The sequence below is a fragment of the Silene latifolia genome, chromosome 7 (genome assembly GCF_048544455.1).
Source record: "Silene latifolia isolate original U9 population chromosome 7, ASM4854445v1, whole genome shotgun sequence".
In the NCBI taxonomy this organism is placed as follows: Eukaryota; Viridiplantae; Streptophyta; class Magnoliopsida; order Caryophyllales; family Caryophyllaceae; genus Silene; species Silene latifolia.
This window is the reverse complement of record NC_133532.1, coordinates 61,196,292-61,218,782: the sequence shown is the minus strand read 5'-3', so window position 1 is coordinate 61,218,782 and position 22,491 is coordinate 61,196,292. Positions and strand designations below refer to the sequence as shown.

General features: G+C 38.4%; 1 protein-coding gene and 1 long non-coding RNA gene across 3 annotated transcripts; both read right to left on the bottom strand.

Annotated features, from left to right (window-relative positions):
• Positions 1 to 1,294: 1,294 nt before the first annotated feature.
• Positions 1,295 to 16,635, bottom strand: LOC141592221 (phosphatidate phosphatase PAH1). 2 transcript variants are annotated; one of them, XM_074412826.1, is made up of 11 exons: positions 16,264 to 16,635; positions 14,169 to 15,967; positions 13,046 to 13,653; positions 12,886 to 12,959; positions 12,642 to 12,726; positions 12,445 to 12,531; positions 7,185 to 7,257; positions 2,327 to 2,370; positions 2,087 to 2,215; positions 1,904 to 2,002; positions 1,295 to 1,785 (listed from the first exon to the last, which is right to left on the bottom strand). In XM_074412826.1, the coding sequence occupies exons 2-11, from the start codon at positions 15,826 to 15,828 to the stop codon at positions 1,729 to 1,731; spliced, it is 2,916 nt and encodes a 971-aa protein (XP_074268927.1). In that variant the 5' UTR covers positions 15,829 to 15,967; positions 16,264 to 16,635; the 3' UTR covers positions 1,295 to 1,728. The 2 variants fall into 2 exon arrangements, with proteins under 2 accessions (XP_074268927.1, XP_074268928.1); XM_074412827.1 differs by having other exon boundaries at positions 14,169 to 15,924; positions 16,264 to 16,481.
• Positions 2,594 to 6,614, bottom strand: LOC141592223 (uncharacterized). The gene is made up of 2 exons (XR_012521089.1): positions 5,050 to 6,614; positions 2,594 to 4,855 (listed from the first exon to the last, which is right to left on the bottom strand). It is a non-coding gene; the product is annotated as an uncharacterized LOC141592223 (long non-coding RNA).
• Positions 16,636 to 22,491: the final 5,856 nt, after the last annotated feature.

The window sequence follows — 22,491 nt, the reverse complement described above, 5'->3', positions numbered from 1 at the left end:
AATGCACAAGTGACACTGGATCCCATGAAATGTAGGACACGAAACACATTTTTTTAAATTTAATAATATATATAGTTTATTATAAAAGCAATTTTATATTAAATTTAAATTATATAGCATACGGTAATTAATTAGGGTGGTGCTCATTCATGGACGAGTTTTACTTTTTCATGGACGTAAATGACCATTTTACCCCTCTTATTTATTTCAATGAACTCACTTTCTTTTTCATTCAAATTCAATTTGTTTCAATTTTTTCCCTCTAACCCCAATCACCCCCACCCGTCAGTCACCATCCCCCACCGTCAATGCCGCCCCTGCTACACCGGCCGGTCTTGACGACCTCCTCAACAAAGAAAAAAAAAATCAAACAAGCGTTTTACATCAAACCAAAATTTCCCTTCGTGAAATTACATGACAAGAATTACTGCCTAATCAATTAAAAACATCACCTTATTATCTACTCCGTATAAGATTTCGCCTGTGTAGTGTATGAAGAATCAACATAGAGAAACAATTGCAAGACATTATTCACTGAAGAAATGATCAACGAAATTTGTGCTCTTTATGTCCATTGTTGGTCTTCAATATAATAGAAGAGTAAAACTAACGAATGGCTCTCCCCAACGTCGGCGATGGCCGCCGTTCCTCACCCCAACGCCGACAACGGTTTAAGCAAACCCTAATTTAATTAGTGTAAATTAATTCCTTAATTTGATATGATATAATTAATAAAATCAAGAATTAGAATTATTACTTGATTGATACGAGAATTAGCATCTATAATTGTGTAATTTGACGGATTTGAGTAATTTTGTGGGTTTGATTAATTTTGTGAGACGGAGAATTAGAGAGAGTTTTTTTTGTCTGTTTCTAAGCAAAGGACATAGAATGGAAAAATAATGAAAAAAAGTCCATGATTGAGTAAAACCCGTACATGAATGAGCAACTACGATTAATTAAACCCAACACTTAGATTACTACTAATAACTCATATTCCGATTTCCAGCATATATAGAAAACATACCATGTATGCAAAAAGATAATCATTGTTTTATCATGAAAAGTATTTAATTTCAATCATATGGTATATATATTATGTTGAGTTGAAGTGTGTTCGAATATCTAAAGAATGTCCAAACTGTAAAAATACTAATAAAAAATTACACAGTTTGTTTAGTATGCAGCACGTATTTCCTTGTGTCGTGCAAGTGTCGATGTAACATAGTGTAGGACACGCTATATGGTAGAAGTGCCCGTGCTTCCTAACTTATATAGTTATATGGATGTAATGTAATATTGGAATAGCTAGTCTTTATACATTGCACATTAAAAATGTTAAATTCAACAGGCAGGGCGGCCAAGGCCGAGCCCTTCCGCGATGTCCATATACAAGAATGAAGAATACAATGACAGTTGACAAGCTGAGAGTCCGGCACAGATTTACAGCTTTGCCTGAGAAACTGCAATTATTTCAGTACATGAAAGAATACAATCACCCTAATGTAATTAATCTCCCAGCTCCGGACATGTAACACTATAATGACCCCAATTAAAATATAAACCAATGCTTCCATATATTTGATTGCGGTTAACAGTTATAGCTTCCATCACCCTTCAATCCAAAATTCGATCTAGGGTTAGTAATCCGGGACCTAGCTCAAACTTAGGTCACTAATCAAATCTCCAACACTGTCACCTTCTACTTCATTGAAGAGATATCCAAAGCTACACGTCAATATCCACCAACGGTATTTTCCAATAATTCCACGAGTTATAATCCTCCTATACAAACATTTCACACGTAATTGATGGTTAATCACGGCCTACTTATTAATAAAACCAACATCCATGCATCTATCGGAAATCCAAGTTAATATGTGTGTGTGTAACAATTTCTTACCTGCTCAACCAAGGATGTAGGTGGGAACATGTCGTTGACCAGAGTATGTAAGGAAGTGTATGACTTGACATCAATTTGATGGTTAATGGCGACCTCCCCCTGGTAATTTAATTGAAGTTTTACCATTAAGACTAGTAGTTGATTCCGGAATAATACCTAGAGACAGAGTGGAATTATATGTACCTTTGGGTTAATGATGAATATTTTTCCCTTTGGAATCCCGAGTTTTCTGTATGTTAGCTCATCTGTGTCTCTGTTCCCAAATCCCGCATAAAATGGGTTGTAGTCTGGTGGAAATAGAGCCTTGATGTCCTGAATATTAGAAACATATAGGAAACAAGTTATTCCAGACTGTGTTAGTATAGCATTCATATAGTAGTCTAACAAGTTTTTATTCCACATGAAATATGATAAAATGTTTACCTCCAAACATGCTATCTTGAATTCATGAGGAGCTCTTCTAATTACTGCAAACAGCGGAAGGGGAAAGTCAAATAGTAGACGAATACATATTATTAAACATTTTTCAGATGCCAACATTAGTCAATTTGATGAGTTCAAAAGACATAGAAGGACCAGATTTAAGCACTCTCTCCAAACCACGCAAATCGACGCAGGGGTTTTCAGAAAACTTCCAAGCACTACTGTACTTGCATATTGCATTTTTATTGCAAAAAAAAAAAAAAATCATTTTCTCATGTTGACTTTAGCATTTAAATTCTTCAAATCACTCCTAATCATGAAAACTTCCCGTATTTTAGCACGGGGAAATGCTTATCTGCTTAAACAAACCTACAAAGAGTTACGCAGAGCGTAATCTCCATCAGCACAATATGCATCCAACAGGCAATGGAAAAGCATAATTAAGAAATTGGTTGATTAGGAAAGGACTAAGAACACCCAAGAACTACGGGTTTTGATCAAAATTTTCTACTCGTATAATTATGGGTCAGCTTTTTGCAAGAGATGAGCCAGATAGAAAGACTGAAATGAGACAATATACTATAAATTTTCCAGAAATGGCCCTGAAAACCAAATGTGAGCAAAAAAAAACACAATACTGTTCTGCGGAGAGCAAGTTCTCCATTTTTCAGCATGGCGAGAGCATATGAGAGTGATTGCGAGTTAAAAACATATTTTTTCGTATGAAATGAATTTCTTTTGTCAGATGTAAAATAATGAGATGGGCCAAAAATGAGATGGAGAGCTTGTAGGAGAGATCTTGCTATTTTGTGGAGATAAAATTGCTAATTGTTCCCTTAGCAGAATGTGATTGGAGAGCAAAACATGTACACCCCATTTTTGCTTTTGTACATGCTCTTAACTCTTAAAAAAAAACATATTTACGTAAAAGTCAGATGAGGACCCTTTACCCATTGCAAAATATAACTTCTGGTACTTGCTTGGATATTACCAGAGACTTTCAACCTCTACTAAGATTTTTCTGAAGTTGGCTTAGGCAAATACATGTCCTGAACGCCTGACTAATAATAACTATTCGGGTGATTCCCTGTGTACTAAGATTTCAAATGAGGCCTTTCAAAAGTGTGGGACCTTACAAGCAGGATAAAATAGCTCAGGCTCATCTGACACCACAAAAACAGAGTCTACTGCCACAACCAATAATTGATTACTTGAATCCTTCACAAAGTACCAAAACCTTAAGGTAATGGTTGAGACCCAACTAATATATTTATATCCTATTACGGTCGCCCCCTCGCTTGAATGCCCATTGGGCTTGAAGAGTGGTTAGTGCACAGGCTCCCCCATACCATGTGCTGAAATTCCACTTTGTGAGATATTGGAAGCTACTGCCAGGATTTAAACCCGTGACCATCTGATACCACGATAGATGAACCATCTCAACCAAAACCTTAAAGTGATGGTTGAGGCCCAACTAATATATTTACATCTTATTAGTCTACTCAAATTAGACATCTAAAAGAGAATGTCAACCATGAAAATTCCACTTCAACATCAATTGTGAAATCCGTTAAAAAGGTTTCCACAATTAAAGTCTAACTAGCGCAAGCAAAAGAACCAGTTAAACTGAAAACAATCATCAGAAAAATCCTTCATGCTATCCTGCAAAAATTCGTACTCCATCATAATCCAGCAAAAATTCAAAAGAAGGGTTTCAATCACCATCCATTCTCCATGAAGTCTAACTAGCGCAAGCAAAAGAACCAGTTAAGCTGAAAATGTTCCTTATAAAAATTCCTTCATGCTATCCTGCAAAAATCCCTACTCCATAAAATCCAGCAAAAATCTAAAAGAAGGGTGTCAATCACACCATCCATTCTCCATAAAGATAGCAACAACCTCCTTAGCTATCAGCACAGACGATATCATGCAAAAAGACAACAGCTTCTACATCTATGTCGAATCAACCAAAATCTTTGTAACCCAAATATATCAAGATTATACTCTTATCCTCAAATGTAGAATACTATTATTTTTCCCGCCTTCATATATTGAGAAAGCCACCTTTCCCATCATAAACTAGTTTCCAAAATCTGGATTTAGATTAACTTATTATGAATATGACTCACAGCAGATTCATTGAATAATCATGTATAAACTCCAGGAAACTTCTGAAGCAATGTAATAACACTGTCCTTACCTTGGTGCCTACTGTTGAGGTTCCTGACACAGTGATGCAGTATAGGCGAATTGCCTGCTGTAATACTGTGTATAAATGCTTATCAAAGGTGCTCTATAACAGGCTAAGTATCATTTTGCCAGAGATCATTAGCCCCTCCTCCCTAAGTACCTTTGTAAAAGGAAGAGATATTGTAGGTAATATCCTTATGAGTCAGGATCCAATTAAGCTGTATAATAGGAAAGCCTGTTCCCCAAGAATCATGATGAAGATTGATCTCCAAAAGGCTTAAGCAAAAATGCTCTGAAGTTCCCTGCCAATATCATTGACCTTATTATGCAATGTGTAACCTATGTTACTCAGACTCGTCTACTCTTATGCGACAAAATACGTATCGGAGTATCTGATACGTCTATTTTGTGCGAAATTTTCAATATTTTGGTCTAAAATGAAGTATCTAAGTGTCGTATCGTATCCGACAAAATACGTATCGGATACGGAATACGGCAACTAAGTGAAGTGTCCGAGTAACATAGTGTGTAACTACCCCTTCCTACTCCATCTCTCGGAAAGTGTTTGGATTCTTCAAAGGAAAGAGGGGATTACGACAAGGCGATCCTTTGTCTCCTCTTTTGTTTACAATATGCCTCGAGTACCTCAGTAGAATACTGGAGATGGTTCAGAAAATGGCCGGGTTCAGGTTCCATCCTCTGTGTCAGAGGATTAAACTAAGCCATCTAGGTTTTGCTGATGACTTAGTAGTTATGTTCTGTAGGCCTGTAGGGGTGATCAAGCCTCTATTACTTTGCTGCTAAGGGCCTTTGAGAACATATACAACAATGGTGTGGAGGAGGCTGTAATGCAGATCATGGACAGAATATCTGGTATGAAAAGAGGAAAGATCACTTTTAAGTATTTGGGGGTCAACATATCTCCAAAAAAACTGAGTGTTGATGATTGCCAATGTCTTGTGGAGAAAGTTGTCGTGAGAATTAGAGGTTTGGGGGCCAGAAAACTTTCTTATTCAGGGAGACCGGTACTCATAAAGGCTGTTCTTAGTACTTTGCATAACTACTGGGCTAGAATATTCATTCTGCCAAAAACTGTTCTGAATAAGATGTCAGCTGTATGTAGAGATTTTCTTTGGCATAGAATGAGACTAGAAGCAGCCCAGCTTTAGTCTCTTGGGAGAAGATTTTTCAACCCTAATAGCTTTAGTCTCTTGGGAGAAGATTTGTCAACCAAAAAGGAAGGGTGGATTAGGGTTGAAAAATCTGTTTAGGTGGAATATAGCAGCTGTAGCTAAATATGCCTGGTGGATTGAAATGAAAGCAGACCAGGTGGGTACATGCTGTTTATATAAAAAAAAACAGTTGCTGGAAGGATTATGAGCCAGGTCAGGGGTCAAGTTGGGCATGGAAGAAAGTTTGTTGGGTTAAGAATCAGATCAAGCATCTTATGTTTGATGAGCAGTGGAGGGCTACTAATGGTGAATACAAAATAAAAATGGGTTATAGTTGGTTAACAGATGAAGTGAATGATGTCAGTTGGTATCCATGGATGGACAACAAGGTGATTATCCCAAGACAGGCTTTTATTGTCTGGTTGATTGCTCACAAGAAACTTTTGACTCAAGATAGATTATTTAGAATGAATATAATCCAACATAACAGTTGTTTTTATGTGATGATGCTGATGAACGTATTGACCATCTCTTCTTCCATTTCCATTGTCGGTTCAGTACAAGATACAAAGGTAGGTTGTCTGAATGGCTGAGGTTCACCTTACCTGATCAGGATGTTATTTATTGGTGGGTGGAGATGAGGTCTCCTTCTGTGGTGGTTAAGCAGGTTGTTGCTGCTTGTCTGGCTAGCCTTATGTATCAAATATGGCTGTGCAGGAATCGATGTAAAGTTGAGTGTGTGGTGCCTGTTCCAGATTTGGTGGTGCGAAAATGCAGAGATGAAGTGCGTATGAGGATTAGGAAAATTTCATTTAAATCCACCAGTAATGGCTAACTAGTGGCTTAAGTGTCTTTGTATGGGATGAAAAATGACTGTAAGGTCAAGTACCTTAGAGTTTGGTTGTAATGGTCGCCTGGTCGGATATAATTGTTAATGAAACTACTTACATTTTCCCAAAGGAAAAAAAAAAAAAAAAAAAAAAAAACTCCAGAAGAAGGATCAGATTAACAGTAGAAAAGGGATCAGACTAATAGAAACAAGAACAATCTTTTGTAGAGCAAATTTTCTTGTTTATGAGATGAATATGTCCAAAACTTGATTCAAACTGATTTATTTAACACCTGGATTTCTCCGCCTAGGCAAGAAAACGATTGAATCTAACACATTCACGGCTTCACGCCTCAATTTGGCATTCAAAACCTTGCAACATTTTTCAAATTTATTCTTTAGTACAGTGCTAAACTAAACATAAGCAATAGGTACACTTATACTAACTCAGAACCTGAAAACTACTTTGAGGGAATTTGGAAACAAAGTACACTTGTAAGCTGTTAAAAAAACTTCCCTTGCAACGAATCGGACATCGAGACTTAATGGTAATTTCATTGAATTCATATAATCTAGTGTCAGTTACCAACTACAAACGTTTGTATCACATTTGTTGCTCAAGAGTCAGAATAATATTTATGTTGACAATATGAGGAAACATATGTACCTTCACGAAATAAAGAAGGAAATAATCCATTAGGCGAAATAACAACAGGTCCATTTGGCAGTGTTTTTCCATCCTGCATGGATTTAGAAACGATGAAGATACATACACCAAAATTTGATTATATTTAACACCAACAGGCTGAGGCCGTACATTTCACATTCTCCAAATACCAAAAAGAAAAAAAAAAACTATTCCTTTAAATCACACCCTCAATTAGGTTCATCCGAAAGTCGTGTCCTACTCTGCAAATTGACCAAAATCATCTGATTGACAGAGTCAAACAGTAAATGCAAAGTGCTGGAAAAGCAAATGAGTGATTAAAAAAACAATTAGTACATCCTCTTTCTACAGACATCCGCACTACACTGACACTCAATAATAAAATATTGCTGCATGCGGCTGTTTTGACCTTTCAATTATATTCCAAAGGAGAATGATGTGAATAGAGTTGAAAGGAAGTGATAATTATTGGACATTATCGAATATCCGATCTTCAGATATATAGATTATTACATCACTTGATGTTATTTGCACAGTCAAGGAAGTTTTGAGAAAAAATTTGGGTCACCTAAAGAAAGTAGTCTCATCATGAAGTTAAAAAAAAAAAAAAAAAATCAGGCTCGTTTGTTAAAGTCTTTGTTATTTGAGGTGACAAAATCAAAGTTTTGAAAATCAGGTCTCAGTTTACATTTTTTTTCATATAAGTAAACCTGTCAAACAGGTCCTTAAGACAGGAACAGGTAAGGTGGGTAAGTTTGAGTTGAGTCAGTTCTGATTTGGTTAATTTTAACCTAAAAGTGTGAATAGTCAATTTGGGTCAATGGTTATAAATGGGGTAAAGAAATCAGGACATGACTTTAGGAAGGGTAGTAGGTTACGGTTTGGTACTTGGAATGTTGGCTCTTTGACAGGGAGATTAGCTGAGGTAGGGGAGGTTATGAAAAGGAGGAGAGTGCATATAATGTGTCTACAAGAGACAAAGTGGGTCGGAGATAAAGCAAGGGTGATAGCGCCTTGGGGTTATAAGCTTTGGTACACGGGTAAAGACAAAAGTCGTAATGGAGTGGGTATTGTCATTGATAAAGATTACATTGATGATGTGGTAGAAGTATCGAGAAAGAGTGATAGGATTATGAGTATTAAACTTGTAGTCGGGGATGAGGTGGTGACGGTTATAAGCGCTTACGCACCTCAAGTAGGTTTGGATGCTTCTTCTCGACGAGCCTTCTGGGAAGATTTGGAAGAGGTTGTAGAACGAGTCCCTATTGGAGAGAAATTGATCATTGGTGGTGACCTCAATGGGCATGTGGGTACTAGTCGAGTTGGCTTTGAGAACATTCATGGGGGTTTTGGGTTCGGGGAGAGAAATGAAGCAGGAAGTGACATATTGGATTTTGCTTTGGCATATGACTTGGGTATAATGAACACTTGGTTCGAGAAAAGACATTCTCATTTGGTGACTTATAGAAGTGGAGGTAATGCTAGTCAAATTGACTTCCTTTTGGTAAGGAATGTGTGGAGGAAAGAGTACACCGATTGCAAGGTCATACCCGGGGAAAGTGCCGCAACACAACATAGACTAGTGGTTCTTGATTTTCGGGGTAAGAGAGACTTGAGGAAGAGAAAGATAACCGGTGAGGCACGGATCAAGTGGTGGAAGCTACAAGGGGGAAACCAACAAGCGTTTTTGGATAAGGTTGGAAGTAGCGATATTTGGTCGGATTGCGAGGAGAAAGATATTGATGCAACGTGGGATAAATTGGAGCATGTTGTAAAGGATTTGGCGAGGAGGTATTAGGGGAATCTAAAGGGAATAGACCATCAGTAAGGACACATCTTGGTGGAACGATGTGGTGAGACAAGCGATAAAGACTAAACGTGAATGCTATAAGGTTATGGGGAAATGCATGAGTGATGAGAACTTTGAAAAGTACAAGGAGGCTAGACGAGCCGCTAAAAGGCCGTACGGGATGCGAGGGCAAAAGTTAACCAAGAAGTGTATGCCGGGTTGGACACGAGAGAAGGAGAGAAGGATATCTATAAACTGGCTCGCATAAGAGACCGAAAGACGAGAGATATTGGGAGAGTTAGGTGTGTGAAAGATATGGACGACAAGGTTAAGTTCGGGATAACGAGATAAAGGCTAGATGGAGTTCTTACTTTGATAATTTATTCAATGGACATCGGGAACAAGGTTTTGGGGATGTAGAGGTAACACCAAGCATGGTTAATCGGGAATTTGTGCGTAGAATACAAAAGAGTGAAGTTAGAAAGGCGTTAAGGAAGATGGGGTCAAAGAAAGCAGAGGGACCGGATGGTATACCCATAGAAGTTCGGAGGTGCTTCGGGGAGAAAGGGATTGAATGGGTAACCATGCTCTTCAACAAGATTTGGAGGAGCAACAAGATGCCATCGGCTTGGAGGAAAAGCACTCTTGTCCCTTTGTACAAGAACAAAGGTGATGTCCAAGAGTGTTCAAATTATCGGGGAATTAAACTTATGAGTCATACAATGAAGTTATGGGAGCGGGTAATCGAGCAAAGGCTTAGGAGATATGTAGACATCTCGGAAAACCAATTTGGATTTATGCCCGGGAGATCGACTATGGATGCGATTTTTATCATGAGACAGTTGATGGAATACCATCGGGACAAGAAGAAGGATTTGCATATGGTTTTTATTGACTTGGAAAAGGCATATGATAGGGTACCAAGAGAAGTACTTTGGTGGGCTTTGGCGAGAAAGGGTGTGTCGCGAAAATATATTGACCTCATAAAGGACATGTATATGGGGGCTAGTGCAAGTGTTCGCACTAATGTTGGGAGAACGGAAGAATTTCCTATTACCATCGGGGTGCATCAAGGTTCCGCACTTAGTCCTTTTCTCTTTGCTATAGTTATGGATGAGTTGACAAGGGATATTCGGGACGACATCCCTTGGTGTATGATGTTTCTTTGATGATATTGTGTTGATTGATGAGACAAAAGAGGGGTGGAGAGAAAGTTGGAATTGTGGAGGCAGACTTTAGAGACTCGTGGGTTCGAGCTCGGCGGGAGTAAGACCGAGTATTTGAGGTGTCGGTTCACTAAGGTGGCGGGGTTGAGATCGACAGAGGCGGGGAGTATTATTTTCGATGGGAATGTTGTTGAGAGTTCGGATTTCTTCAGATATCTAGGATCTATTATTCAAAAAGATGGGGAGTTAGACGGAGATGTGGCTCACAGAATTAAAGCGGGATGGTTGAAATGGAAGAGTGCTTCAGGGTTTCTATGCGATAAAGATATGCCCCAAAGATTAAAGGGAAAATTTTATCGCACGGCAATTAGGCTTGCCCTACTTTACGACTCGAGTGTTGGGCGTGAAACATTGTCACATTCAAAAGATGAGTGTGGCGGAGATGCGCATGTTGAGGTGGATGTGCGGACATACAAGGAAAGATCGGTTAAGGAATGAGGTGATTAGGGAAAAGGTAAAAGTGGCGCCAATAGAGGACAAGATGATGGAAAACCGACTAAGGTGGTTTGGCCCATGAGAAGGAGACCTATGGACCACCTGGGGATTAGGAGGTGGAGACTTGGAGAACAGAAAAAAGGTCCCTAGAGGCAGAGGAAGACCGAGACAGACATGGTTGAGAGTGATAGAGCACGATATGAGAGTTTTGGGACTTGAGGAGAGTATGGTGACGGAGAGGGCACAATGGAGGGAAAGGATACATGTGGATTTTTAGTATTTGATGTTTTTTGACAGATTTAGTGTTTTTTATTTATTTATTTATTTTTTTTTTATTTATTTATTTATTTTTTTTTTTTTTTTTTTTTTTTTTTTTTTTAAAGAAATTAATTTATTTATTTTTCTCTCCTTTATTACACACTTTTTCAACAACCACTTTCTTATAGATTTTACCTGGTTCATTCCGGATCCTTAACTCTATTTCGGTTTTTAAAAATCGTTTTAACCTTTTCTCTCGATTTAAATTTTAAGTTTTTATAAAAGAAAGACGGAATTCGATTTTAAAACCCCTAAGTTCACCTTGACTTTCCATTACATTTTCGTTCTCCCTTTTGTTTTTTATCTTCCCTTTTTTATTCGCATTTTGAGGCGTGCGTTCACCCATAGACGGTTCGAAAGGATGATTCATGTCAGCCGACCCCAAATCATTTTGGGATTAAGGCTCTGATGTTGTTGTTGTTGTTGTTGGTTATAAATGGGGTCAATGAGTCGTGTCAGTTCGGGGATGTCAATAAAAATGTAGAAAGTTATCTGAATCATGTCATTTTGGGATCAGGTCAGTTGTTCTGCATGAGGTAATTGTTCAGCAACGTTTGAGGTAGGCGGGGTTGGGCTCAGCTTGTTCTATTCGGGGGCTAATTTGGGTCTGGGCTCGAATCATTTGGTTCAATCAGTTTTTGCTAGGTGATCATGGTATAAAATCATGGTTTAATACGTGATCTCGGAATCGGTCATCGGCTCATCGCGGCCTGATCTTTGGCTGATTTGCTATTAAATGAGGCTCATGGCGCCGCAAAATGTGGTTGCTATACCTTCAAAACCTTGATTATTCTTTGTTACTCCACACTTCCCTTTGGTTGCGTGTTGCATGTCTAACACGACAAGACACGACACGACACTGCATTACACTTCGACACCATTTTAGACCAAAAAATTGACCATCCGCACAAAATAACCGTATCGACAATTTGACACTGTGTCACGTTCCACACTGGCACCTGAGTCGGAATAACATAGCCGATATTTAAAACCTGGCCAGGTCTACATATAGGTAATATTTTTTAATCCAACAGTTTATTTACCTAGCCTTAGACACACATAAACTGATAACTGCAAACAGACAGTGACAAAAAAGGGGCACATGTGACGTTGAAGAACTTTGCTGCTATCAAAGTATCAAGTCATTATTAGCTTGTATAAATCTTTTCTGGGAGCAATTGCTGAGAAACAGAATAGGCTGAAAATTTAACTAGCAGAATTTCTGTCAAAATCAGGCACTTGCCACTTTGTATGTCATGTCACAACTTTCCTCCTTACCCCTACCCCTAAAGGCCAAAAAGAGGGCCAGACGTCAAAGGATACAATAAACAAGAACACTATTCATAAGTTTCCCAAGATGATGATTGCAAAGGTCCCATGCTTAGTAAAAATGTGAAATCAACATAATAAATGGACAGCAACGAATATATAAAGTTTTGCCACAGGCAAACAAAATCAGAGATTGCAGCCATTGATAGGACGATAGGGGTACCTGTTTCAGGTTGAATAAGAAGCTTTTAGTCAAATAAGCCTGGACAATAGCACGCGCGCTAAGAAATAGTAGCTGGTATCCATTCTCCTGTTACACAAAAAAATAAAAAATAAAAAAATATCTTTTACGAGTAGCATATATCCTTCAATGACAGGCAAAACATTCACTAGATATTGAAGTACGAAGAATTGTAGTACCTTGATGGCCGAGAACAAGCGAGCCACACCAGATTGTGACCAATCCTTTCCAACCAGAGGCATAAATTGACCAAGAACATCTGATCTGAAATGGCAATGAGAGACAGCTATTAACCCAACTACTTACACATGGTAAATCTATGTGAGACCACAAGTAAACAGTCAGTCACTATGAAAGAAGAAGATTGACAAGGCTGAAATATATTTCACAAGATAAGTAACATCAATTTAAGGTATGCCTTACTTGGTTATGGTCCCATCAACATCAGATATAACAATTCGTGCATTCCACTTCCACAAATAAATGTGCGCCTGGACCTACAATAGAGAAAAAAATGCAAATTAAATGAGGCTAACTCACAGTTATGAAGGTGGGCAATACACAAAAAGTTGATAATGAAAACCTGCTGTAATCCCAGGACCCTGGTGCTGAAACTGAAAGTCACATCATTTTGACCTTCTTTCAAGTTCAAAGATTCTATTTGCAGGTTAGTGGGGATGTTAGTCCTGACAATTCTCTTGAGAGGCGACTTTGAGCTAGGTGTTGATCTTGGTGTGCCACTAAGTGAAGTTGGAGTTAGTTGAAGAGATGGGTTCTGAGAAATTGATTCAGAGTCAACAAATACATCGTCTGTGGAACTGCTAGCGGAACTTTGAATTGTCTTAACTCTTCTGAATGGAATTGGCCAAAGCCTCCATCTGCGTCCAGAGGCACTTCCTGGGTCATTTTCCTCGGGTTTTGGAATCACTTCCTGTTCTACTTGAATTGCGTCTTTGGATTCGATAGATAGATCTAAGCCAAACGCAGTAATTCCTAGGACAATGTGGGCAGCATGATCCCAGAGAAAGTATTTCTCTTTATATCTTATAACAAGATTTTCATTCTTAACTATTGATACTGCAGTGCTTCGAAACTCTTCCTCGGAAATCCGATTAGAATTGAAAGCTTCATTAGCTGCATCCAATCCCATACCAGGCCGAAGTAGGTGGCCACAAAGAGATATCTCTAGGGCTGCAATGTTAGAAGGCCGCGTAAGATTGGCTGAGTGGTAAATCTACTATCAATAAACAGCAAAATGAAAAAAAATATATATTTCTATATATAGCTACAACAATACGAATTTGCCCATCATGCAACTTCACTTACATCGAAGCTTAACAGGGATTTATATATGTAGGAACAAACATACTCACTTTCTACTTTAAAAGTTAAAAGTTTAACCTAGTATCTCATACCTATAAACCATCCCAACTGTCGGGTGAATTGCCTCATTTATGAAAAAGAAAATACCCATACGTTCTCAGGTATGTGAGACATGAAAATAAAAGACAGAAGCTGTACCAAGAAAATTCGAGCGAAAAAAAGAAATCAAAATTTTAACTAGATTGGAGTTCTAGCAAATAGAATAACAAGTACAATCACATAACAAAAGCATATGATTAGTAAGAAGTCATTTGCCATGCAATGTACTGAAAACAACTGATTTGAAAGCGCGGTAAGATATACAATGTCACAAATTAGCTTACATGTGTTCAAATTACCCTGCTCTTGCTCAGAAGAGTTCCTGATGTGTTGATTGAGAACTTCACTTTCACTTCCACTTTGTTCAGTTTGAGTAAAATCTTCCCCCTTTGTTTGCTCTTGCTCAGTAGAGCTGCTAATTCGTGGACTGAGACCTTCACTTCTATTTGATTCAGTTTCAGTGTTATCTCCCGCCTCTGCTTGCTCTTGCTCTAAAGCTGAAGGAGATGAATCATCATCATTCTTATCCTCGGGAATGATGCTGATGGCAACATTAGTACCTACTCCAACATCGGACCGAGGTAATTCTGGAGTATGTTCTCTCTCCGTATGATTTAATGATTCAATGCTCTCCAAAGAATTCTCTTCCACAGATAATATTGATTGCTCTTTGACCTTCAAGGTAGGATCCTCACCTTCTGAGGTTTCACCAATCCCTGATAATGTCAAATCCAAACAGCTCCGGAACTTATCACTTTTGGCACCAGGAGACAAGTCATCAACATCAGAAACCAAACAATCGTGATCTCCTTGTGCATTCTCTTTTTCCCGGTGTTCGGAATTATGCATATTTTCAACTCCATAAGCTTCATGTACATCTTTGGTGTGTTCTTCACCTTTTCTATCATGGTTTCCATCTTCTTTAAGAGATTTAAACCCACACTCATCACATCCTTCAGTGGATTCTAAAGCATGTGTGTCATTTATTCCCATACTATCTCGTGCTTTTGACACATCAATGGTATCCCTTATTTGAATTTGATATGCATGGCCGTCAACCTTGCACTTCTCGACAACAATACTGTTGTCTTCACAGGATTCAACAACCGACACAAGTTTATTCGATGAGGCATCTAGATCATTAATATATTCAGAATTCCACGCACTCTCGGTGACGGTAAACTCAGCATCTTCTTCACAAAAACCATTACCTTTACCTGGCCCTAAATGAAATTGAGGTGTATCTCGTTGCAAATCCTCAGTATTTTGCTCAGAAGACAAGATTGGGGCTGTTAAAATATGCCCATCTACACTAACCAATACCATTTCAGAATCCGAGCCCTGTGCTTCCACAAAAGTCTCCACCGTCTCCAAATTATCAAACCGGCTCGATCCATACTCAGGTGACAACTCACCTTCTAAAGACTGATCATCTTGAAAGTCATAAAACCTACACACATCAGAATCGGTCCTATCTAACTGCTCAGCCCGAAATGTAGAATATTCATCTCTCAAGACCCCAGGATCCGACAATGTGCTCTGAATCCTACAATTTTCAACACTGTCATTATTTATATTACACTGACTATTATCTATACTAAGACTATGCCCAAAAGCACCTTCTTTCTCGTCCGTTGACACCCGATCATTCTCACCCCCTTGACCTGAATCGGCTTCTCTTACAAAATAAGCTTCACCGGAATTATCAAGATACATATGGAAGTTAGCCTCAACCCCATTTACATTAATCCGGACAATCTTTTCAGCGCCTTTTAAAACACCCTGAAATTTGCCAAATTGTACATACCAAGGGGTACTCCTAAAGGTCCCATCTTGTTGTTGAACAACAATGATATCGACCGCCCCGCCAAACGGATGAAACGGGGTGGCCACTGAATACACACCTTGTGTTATTAAACTCCCAACTCTACCCACCACATTCATGATTTCGGGTTTTCAGTTATTTCTCCAAAAATGGAACGCCCCTTGACGATCTCTACAAAGTCCAACTCTAATTGAACAGAATCCCAAACAATCAAGCTGATTCATATATTAGTTAGAACAACAACCAACAACAAACTACCTGCATTAAATTATATAAACCCACAATCACAATAGCTACAAATCAATAATTAGACTTCTGTAAGACGGTTTTATGCTAATATTGCGTAAAATGTAGTTAGAAAAGGACAATTTGACAAACCGATCAACAATCAAAAACAATAAGAAAAAAGACATGCATTCTTTCTCAAAACACAAAATTAACAAGAATTACACCAAACCCAGATCAGAGTAAGCCAAAGGATACCGTTGACAAAAACTAATTGAATTAAAAACCCAAAAAAATAAAAAGAAAAAGAAATGATGGGTTTAACTTACTTGTGTAAGAGTGATGCAAAAAAGGGTAGTTATCTGGGTATGTCTAGACCCCAAAGAAAATGGAATATTACGGCACAAGAAGGAATAATGCGGAATTTGTAAGATGAAATACGAGTATATGTTTGTTGGATTGGATATTATGAATTGACTTTTATGGTTAGAAGTTTAATCAGATGTGCGTGTACTAGACTTTATGTTTCGTCTAAAACAAATACTTCACGTTTCTTCTTTTCATTTTCGCATTTTTTGTGTTTATATTGTTGTGTTAGGCCATTGGAGATACCGCCATTGTATTCTACTTAGATTTTCACTTGTTTCTTCCACCAATTAATATCGATCCTCTTTGTTTGTGGTTGGTGGGAATTTGAGAATGGTTCATATTTCATAGTCATACGCCTCTAAAAGGCCATGTATTTTTCACCACCTTTTAATTTTCAGCCGTAAATATAAGAATAAAGACTATTTAACTTAAATGCTAATGGTAATTAGTTCTCCTACTCCCAACCGTGAAGTTGGGGCATGGTGCGCTCATTTGAGACAAATTTTTGACACCTAATGCACTTTTCAGAGCTAATATGCCTCACATTTAACCTATTGTGGTATTGCGCTGTTTAGGCGTGATTTGAGTCATTTTTTATTAATATGCATGAAAGGTGGTGCCAAGGACGAAGAAATAAAGTTTTCATACTTGATTAATGTTTTAAGCTGAAGAATGTGATGCGTGTTTTTTATATACATTTATTCTATCTTCTTGCACACATTTCTATGCATTATTGAGTAGCGTTATCTACTATTCTCCCTTGTTTTGGCTACTTTGGGTCGTGTTGTGTTTTATGCAGGTTATAGGCCCGAGTATGTGCATACAAGCTAAAACTCGTCACTAAAGCTTGCAATCTCGGTCTTGGAACGAAATGACATTGAAAACCATCCTTTTTGGAGTCCTTAGTAAAGTAAGCAAGCTTATCGAGCAAAAGAAGAGTTTCACATTATTAGTGCCTACTTTGAGGAACCATAACTCGAGTTCTACATATGATAATCAAGTGATTCAAATTCGAAGTAAAATCTTATCTTGATAACTTTCCAACGCCACCAAAAACACTCGATTTGCCCACGTAACGAAGAAATGGCGGTCTTTTGAAGTTCAGTGCGCGATGCAGGACATGCGCGACAATAAAGTCGATTGACTGCCTCCTATAGTCGTCAACCGATCGACTGAAGTGGCTTTGGCGAGGATCAATTTTTGATAGTTTAGTCGATCGACTGTCCTTGTTAGGCCTGTAATACCCGACCTTTATGGGACCCGTACTTAGACCTTGGGATGCGTAAGGGAACCGACATGTACTCGGAAGTAAAGGACGACCCCTCCTACGAGACCAAGTAAGACCTAAACTAGACCTAGTAGACTTCTAGTGGACCGAATAGAACTCTAGGTGGACCAAGTGAGTTGGCACTCGGTCGAGTAAGGGCATAATCGACCGAGTGAGTACCACTCGGTCGAGTGGTGCTGAGCTATACCCGGGAAAGGATATTTCGGGATTTTATTCTATCCGAACCCTATCCCCATCATTCTTCTTCTTCTCCTTTCTTACTCTAAAACACTCTCCCCTCTCTCTAAAATGCTCTCAATGCCCTTCCCTTGGCCTTCAAGCTTGGATTAATGATGGAACACCTCTCCTATTTCCCGATCTACCTTTGTAAGTAGAAATCTCATCTTTTCCTCTTTGTCTTATGAGTAAATTCGAGTTAGGGTTTACTAAGAGAGGTTAATTAGTATTTAGTTATGCAAAATGAGTAATTAGTAAATAATAATGAGGGATTTTATGTTATATTATAGTATAGAGTGGTTTGTGATAGTAATTACATGATTTATATAGGATGAGACGGTTTTATGAGATGGGTACTTGGTGATTTTGATTAGCTTGTGGATTATGCTAAAAGGTAGGTTATCCTACTCGGTTTCAATATTTGGGTGTATTTCCTCACTAGTGCATTCATGAGTCGGTTAGTATGTATGTGGGATTAAATTCATAAATTTGGTCATATATTAAATGTTGTTCTTCCATTTATCATGTATGGTTGTGATTGTGTTGTGTTGGAGGTCTTTAGTGGTGATACTTGATTGTTGAGGAGACGTAAGGCGGGTTGGAAAACCGTCTTGCGCTCGGGTCGCCCCTTGGAGTTTCTCACTCCAAGGGGGATGTGCACATTAATGGCTTGAGTCACGGAGGGACTCGTGTGGTTGAGGCACGACGTCTGGCAGGGGATCCGGTTAGCTTCCGGACCCGGTACGTCTGGGCGTGTCCCGGTACCTTTCTGTGAGATGTGGTGTTGTGGGCGTGTCCCTGGCACCGGTGGTTGTGGGTACGTCTGGGCGTGTCCCGGTACCGGTATGATGATTGCATAGTCGAGTCTCATTCACATGATTATGCCGCGTCTACACTTATCGAGTCGTGTCTTATGTTTGAGGACTGAAACTGACGTTTGTTGTGTCTGTATAATTGTCACCTATTTTCGAGGTGGCCATATGATATTTCCGATCATATGGAGGAGCAGTTGTTTACAGGTTAGTTTTGGTAGCATGCGAGAGATGGGACGAGCGGTGATGAACATTCGAGTCAAGCATAGTTAATTAGAGTAGTTTAGTAGTCATGAGTTGTATTATTCGTTTCGTCTTTTCACTTATGTCTATGTAATCCACTAAATACTTATTTATGTTAATTGTTTCTCAATTGCGACTCCGATTTCACTACCTCAGGAAACCGAGAAGGTAACATCTCCCGATTATCTTGGCCGGGTAAGAAGGAGGTGTTACAAAGTGGTATCAGAGCTTCGATTTTGGAACCTAAACCAAGGAACCAAAATGAACATAGGTGTGTTTAATAAAATGAACCTGACACAAGTACAATAGGAGATCAGTTTTGGATGAGTGGACGCCCTCATATCAAAACTAGTGGCTATTACCTCGGTTGGTCACTACGTGGGTGGTTACAAGTAAGGGTGAATGATATAGACAATGTTGTGTGATTGCATGAATAATATGGTTGTGGTTAGACTCTTGCATGCTATGAATTTCACATTTGTATGGAAGTTGAATGCTTAGATTAGTGTGAGTAGTGTGTTTGGGAAATGGTTAACATGTGTTGGTGAATGGGTAATGGTTTCAATCTTTGCATCACATTGTGTGTTAATTAAATGCCTATTAGTGTCCTTGATCATGTATGAGTAGTAATGGATGCTAGTGGAGTAGCCACTAGTATTACGATAGTGCACTATGGTTAGTGAGTAGAATGACGTATGAACTAACTCGGGACGAGTCACCAATAGACGGTGGACTCCCGAACCTTGTATTGTCTTGCAGGAAGTCCGTCGATAAAATTATATTGAAAATTTAAACCCAATTGAATCACTTGACCGAGTGCGAGTACCAACTCGGCCGAGTAAGCAAGCACTCGACCGAGTGGACCCTTGATTACATCACAAGAGCCTTTAATTTTCGGAAAAGAATTTGTAACATATGAAATTTTTGAAAAGTTGGTTAAAATGCAAAGAAACTATCTTGGAGATCCCTTTCATTTGATATTCCTCAATTTGAGAAGTCGAGAAAATCTTCATTCACATCCAACATTTGCTTCAAATTCTTACCTTTTCCATTCCATATCTTCTGTGTGATTCTCTTGTAGCATGCAAGGAACGCTAGAACCGGTCGAGGAAGGAATGCTCGCCAATCTCAACAAGAGGCACCGCTCGCTATCATCCTCCCAGACTACCCGTCTATAGCTTTTCGGAGTGAGGAGCACCGGGATAAGTTCGAGGTCCTAGCCACTAGGAAGATGGCCCCGACCAAGTGCATGTCGGTAAGTACCTTAGAGGCCCTAGGGATAGAGAAGGAGGTGCAAAACTTCTTCACAGTTCTCGGATTGGAGGGTTTGTACAATTTGGAGGAGACAAGTTATCACAACCCCACCCTTGAGTTTTTGAGCTCCTTCACCTATGACAAGGCTTCCTCCTCGAAGGGAACTTTTCAGATGCAAAGCTTCCTCCTCCCTTCATCGATCCATAATAGATTAGATAAGATTAATAGAGACTTTCTTTGGAATAAGAATCCTTCCCAGCGTTCTCCTAATTTGATTGGTTGGCATAAAGTTTGTTTACCAAAGTCGGTTGGTGGTTTAGGAATTAAATCTTCTGAAGCAGCTAATAAACTCTTCAAATGAAACTTTTATGGAAAATTCTTATGGATAAGGAAAGTATATGGGTCAAAGTGGTATCTAAAAAATACTTGAGAAATTGTTCACTATTTGATCATAAGCCTAATTCAGCCTCTTCTTGGCAATGGCGTAAACTAATGAGTCTTCGGACTCTATTTAGAAAAAACTCAGATGGCAGGTAGGTAATGGTAGTAACATTAAGTTTTGGTCTGATAATTGGGTTTTTTCACACCCACTTACAAGCAGTATGGTTGATGATGATAGTAACCGTGATCTTAATCTTTTGGTTAAAGATTTCATAACCTCGGACAAGCAATGGGATGTTTGTAAATTATCCAATTTAGTGAATAACGATATTGTTAATCAGATTACTAACATTCCAGTGCCACATAATGATATTCCAGATACCCTAATTTGGGGGTTGTCCGTAGATGGAAATTTCTCTACCAAAACAGCAACTTGGTTAGCGCAAGGTTTGTTCCATCAAGCTCTTGACAAATGTGAATTTCAGTGGATTTGGAAATTGAATATTCCTCCTAAATTGAATTTTTTTCTTTGGAAAGCCTGTGTTGACGGCCTTCCAATGAAAAGTAGACTTCTCAAGAGTCATATTGATGTCCCACCTCATTGTGTTCTGTGCAACAACCCTATTGAAAACAAAGATAATTTCTTTTACAAATGTCCCTTGATTGGGTCTGTCATCCAAGACCTGAACATTATTAGTTTCAACGAGTTTTTGTTAAATTATGATACTATTATAAGTCAAAGTTTTCTAACGAAACTTAATTATCTCAAGGATTTAATTTCAAAAGATGACTTTATAAAGATTATCTTTATTTGGTGGAATGCATGGTTCTATAGAAATGATATTATCTTTAATAATGTTAATTTAAGTATCAACAAACTTATTACTTTATGTAATAATAGCACTAAGACATGGAATGTGACTAGATTTAAGGATCTCAACAATCCCGAGGTAGAAGAGTCAGCTATAAACAATTCTAGTAAGGAAGAGATTTGGTAGGAAAAACCTACAAACGGTTTCCTAAAGCTAAATTTTGACGGATCGAGAATAGAAGGTAATAAAGCTGCTTTAGGATATTCTTTAAGAGATCACAATGGTAAAGTCGTTTTGTTGGGAGCAAAAAAGTGCGGATCCAATAGTATCCTTGTTGCGGAAGCAATTGCTTTAAAAGAAGGTATTTTATGACTAAATACTTAGGAATCTCAAAGTTAATTGTGGAGGGTGATAACTTATGTGTTATTAACTCGATTCGAGGTACTTGGCAAATTCCGTGGGAAATTTCTAGTATTATCAAGGATGTGAAATTAGACCTTCATTTTTTCGATGAAATGATAATTAAACATTGCTTTCGTGAAGCCAACAAGGTTCTTCGACTTCATGGCTTGATTGGACATTCATGTTCAACTCTTTCGAGGTGGTTTGATAGCCGGTGGCTTCAACTTACCTCCCTCATTCGAAAGGATGAGATAGGTTGGTCCTACCCTAGAGGATCAACCTAGTTTTCTTACCTAATCAAAAAAAAAATAACAACAATAATTATAATAATAATAACAACAACAACAACAACAACAACAACAACAACAACAACAACAACAACAACAACAACAACAACAACAACAACAACAACAACAACAACAACAACAACAACAACAACAACAACAACAACAACAACAACAACAACAACAACAACAACAACAACAACAACAACAACAACAACAACAACAACAACAACAACAACAACAACAACAACAACAACAACAACAACAACAACAACAACAACAACAACAACAACAACAACAACAACAACAACAACAACAACAACAACAACAACAACAACAACAACAACAACAACAACAACAACAACAACAACAACAACAACTAGGTAGTATCCCGCGCTTCGCGCGGCCTGTTTTAAATTTTTATCATTTTAATTGAAGAAAAATAATATAATTCATATTGAACTTTAATATTTTTACTTAGAAATAAAAAGAATTA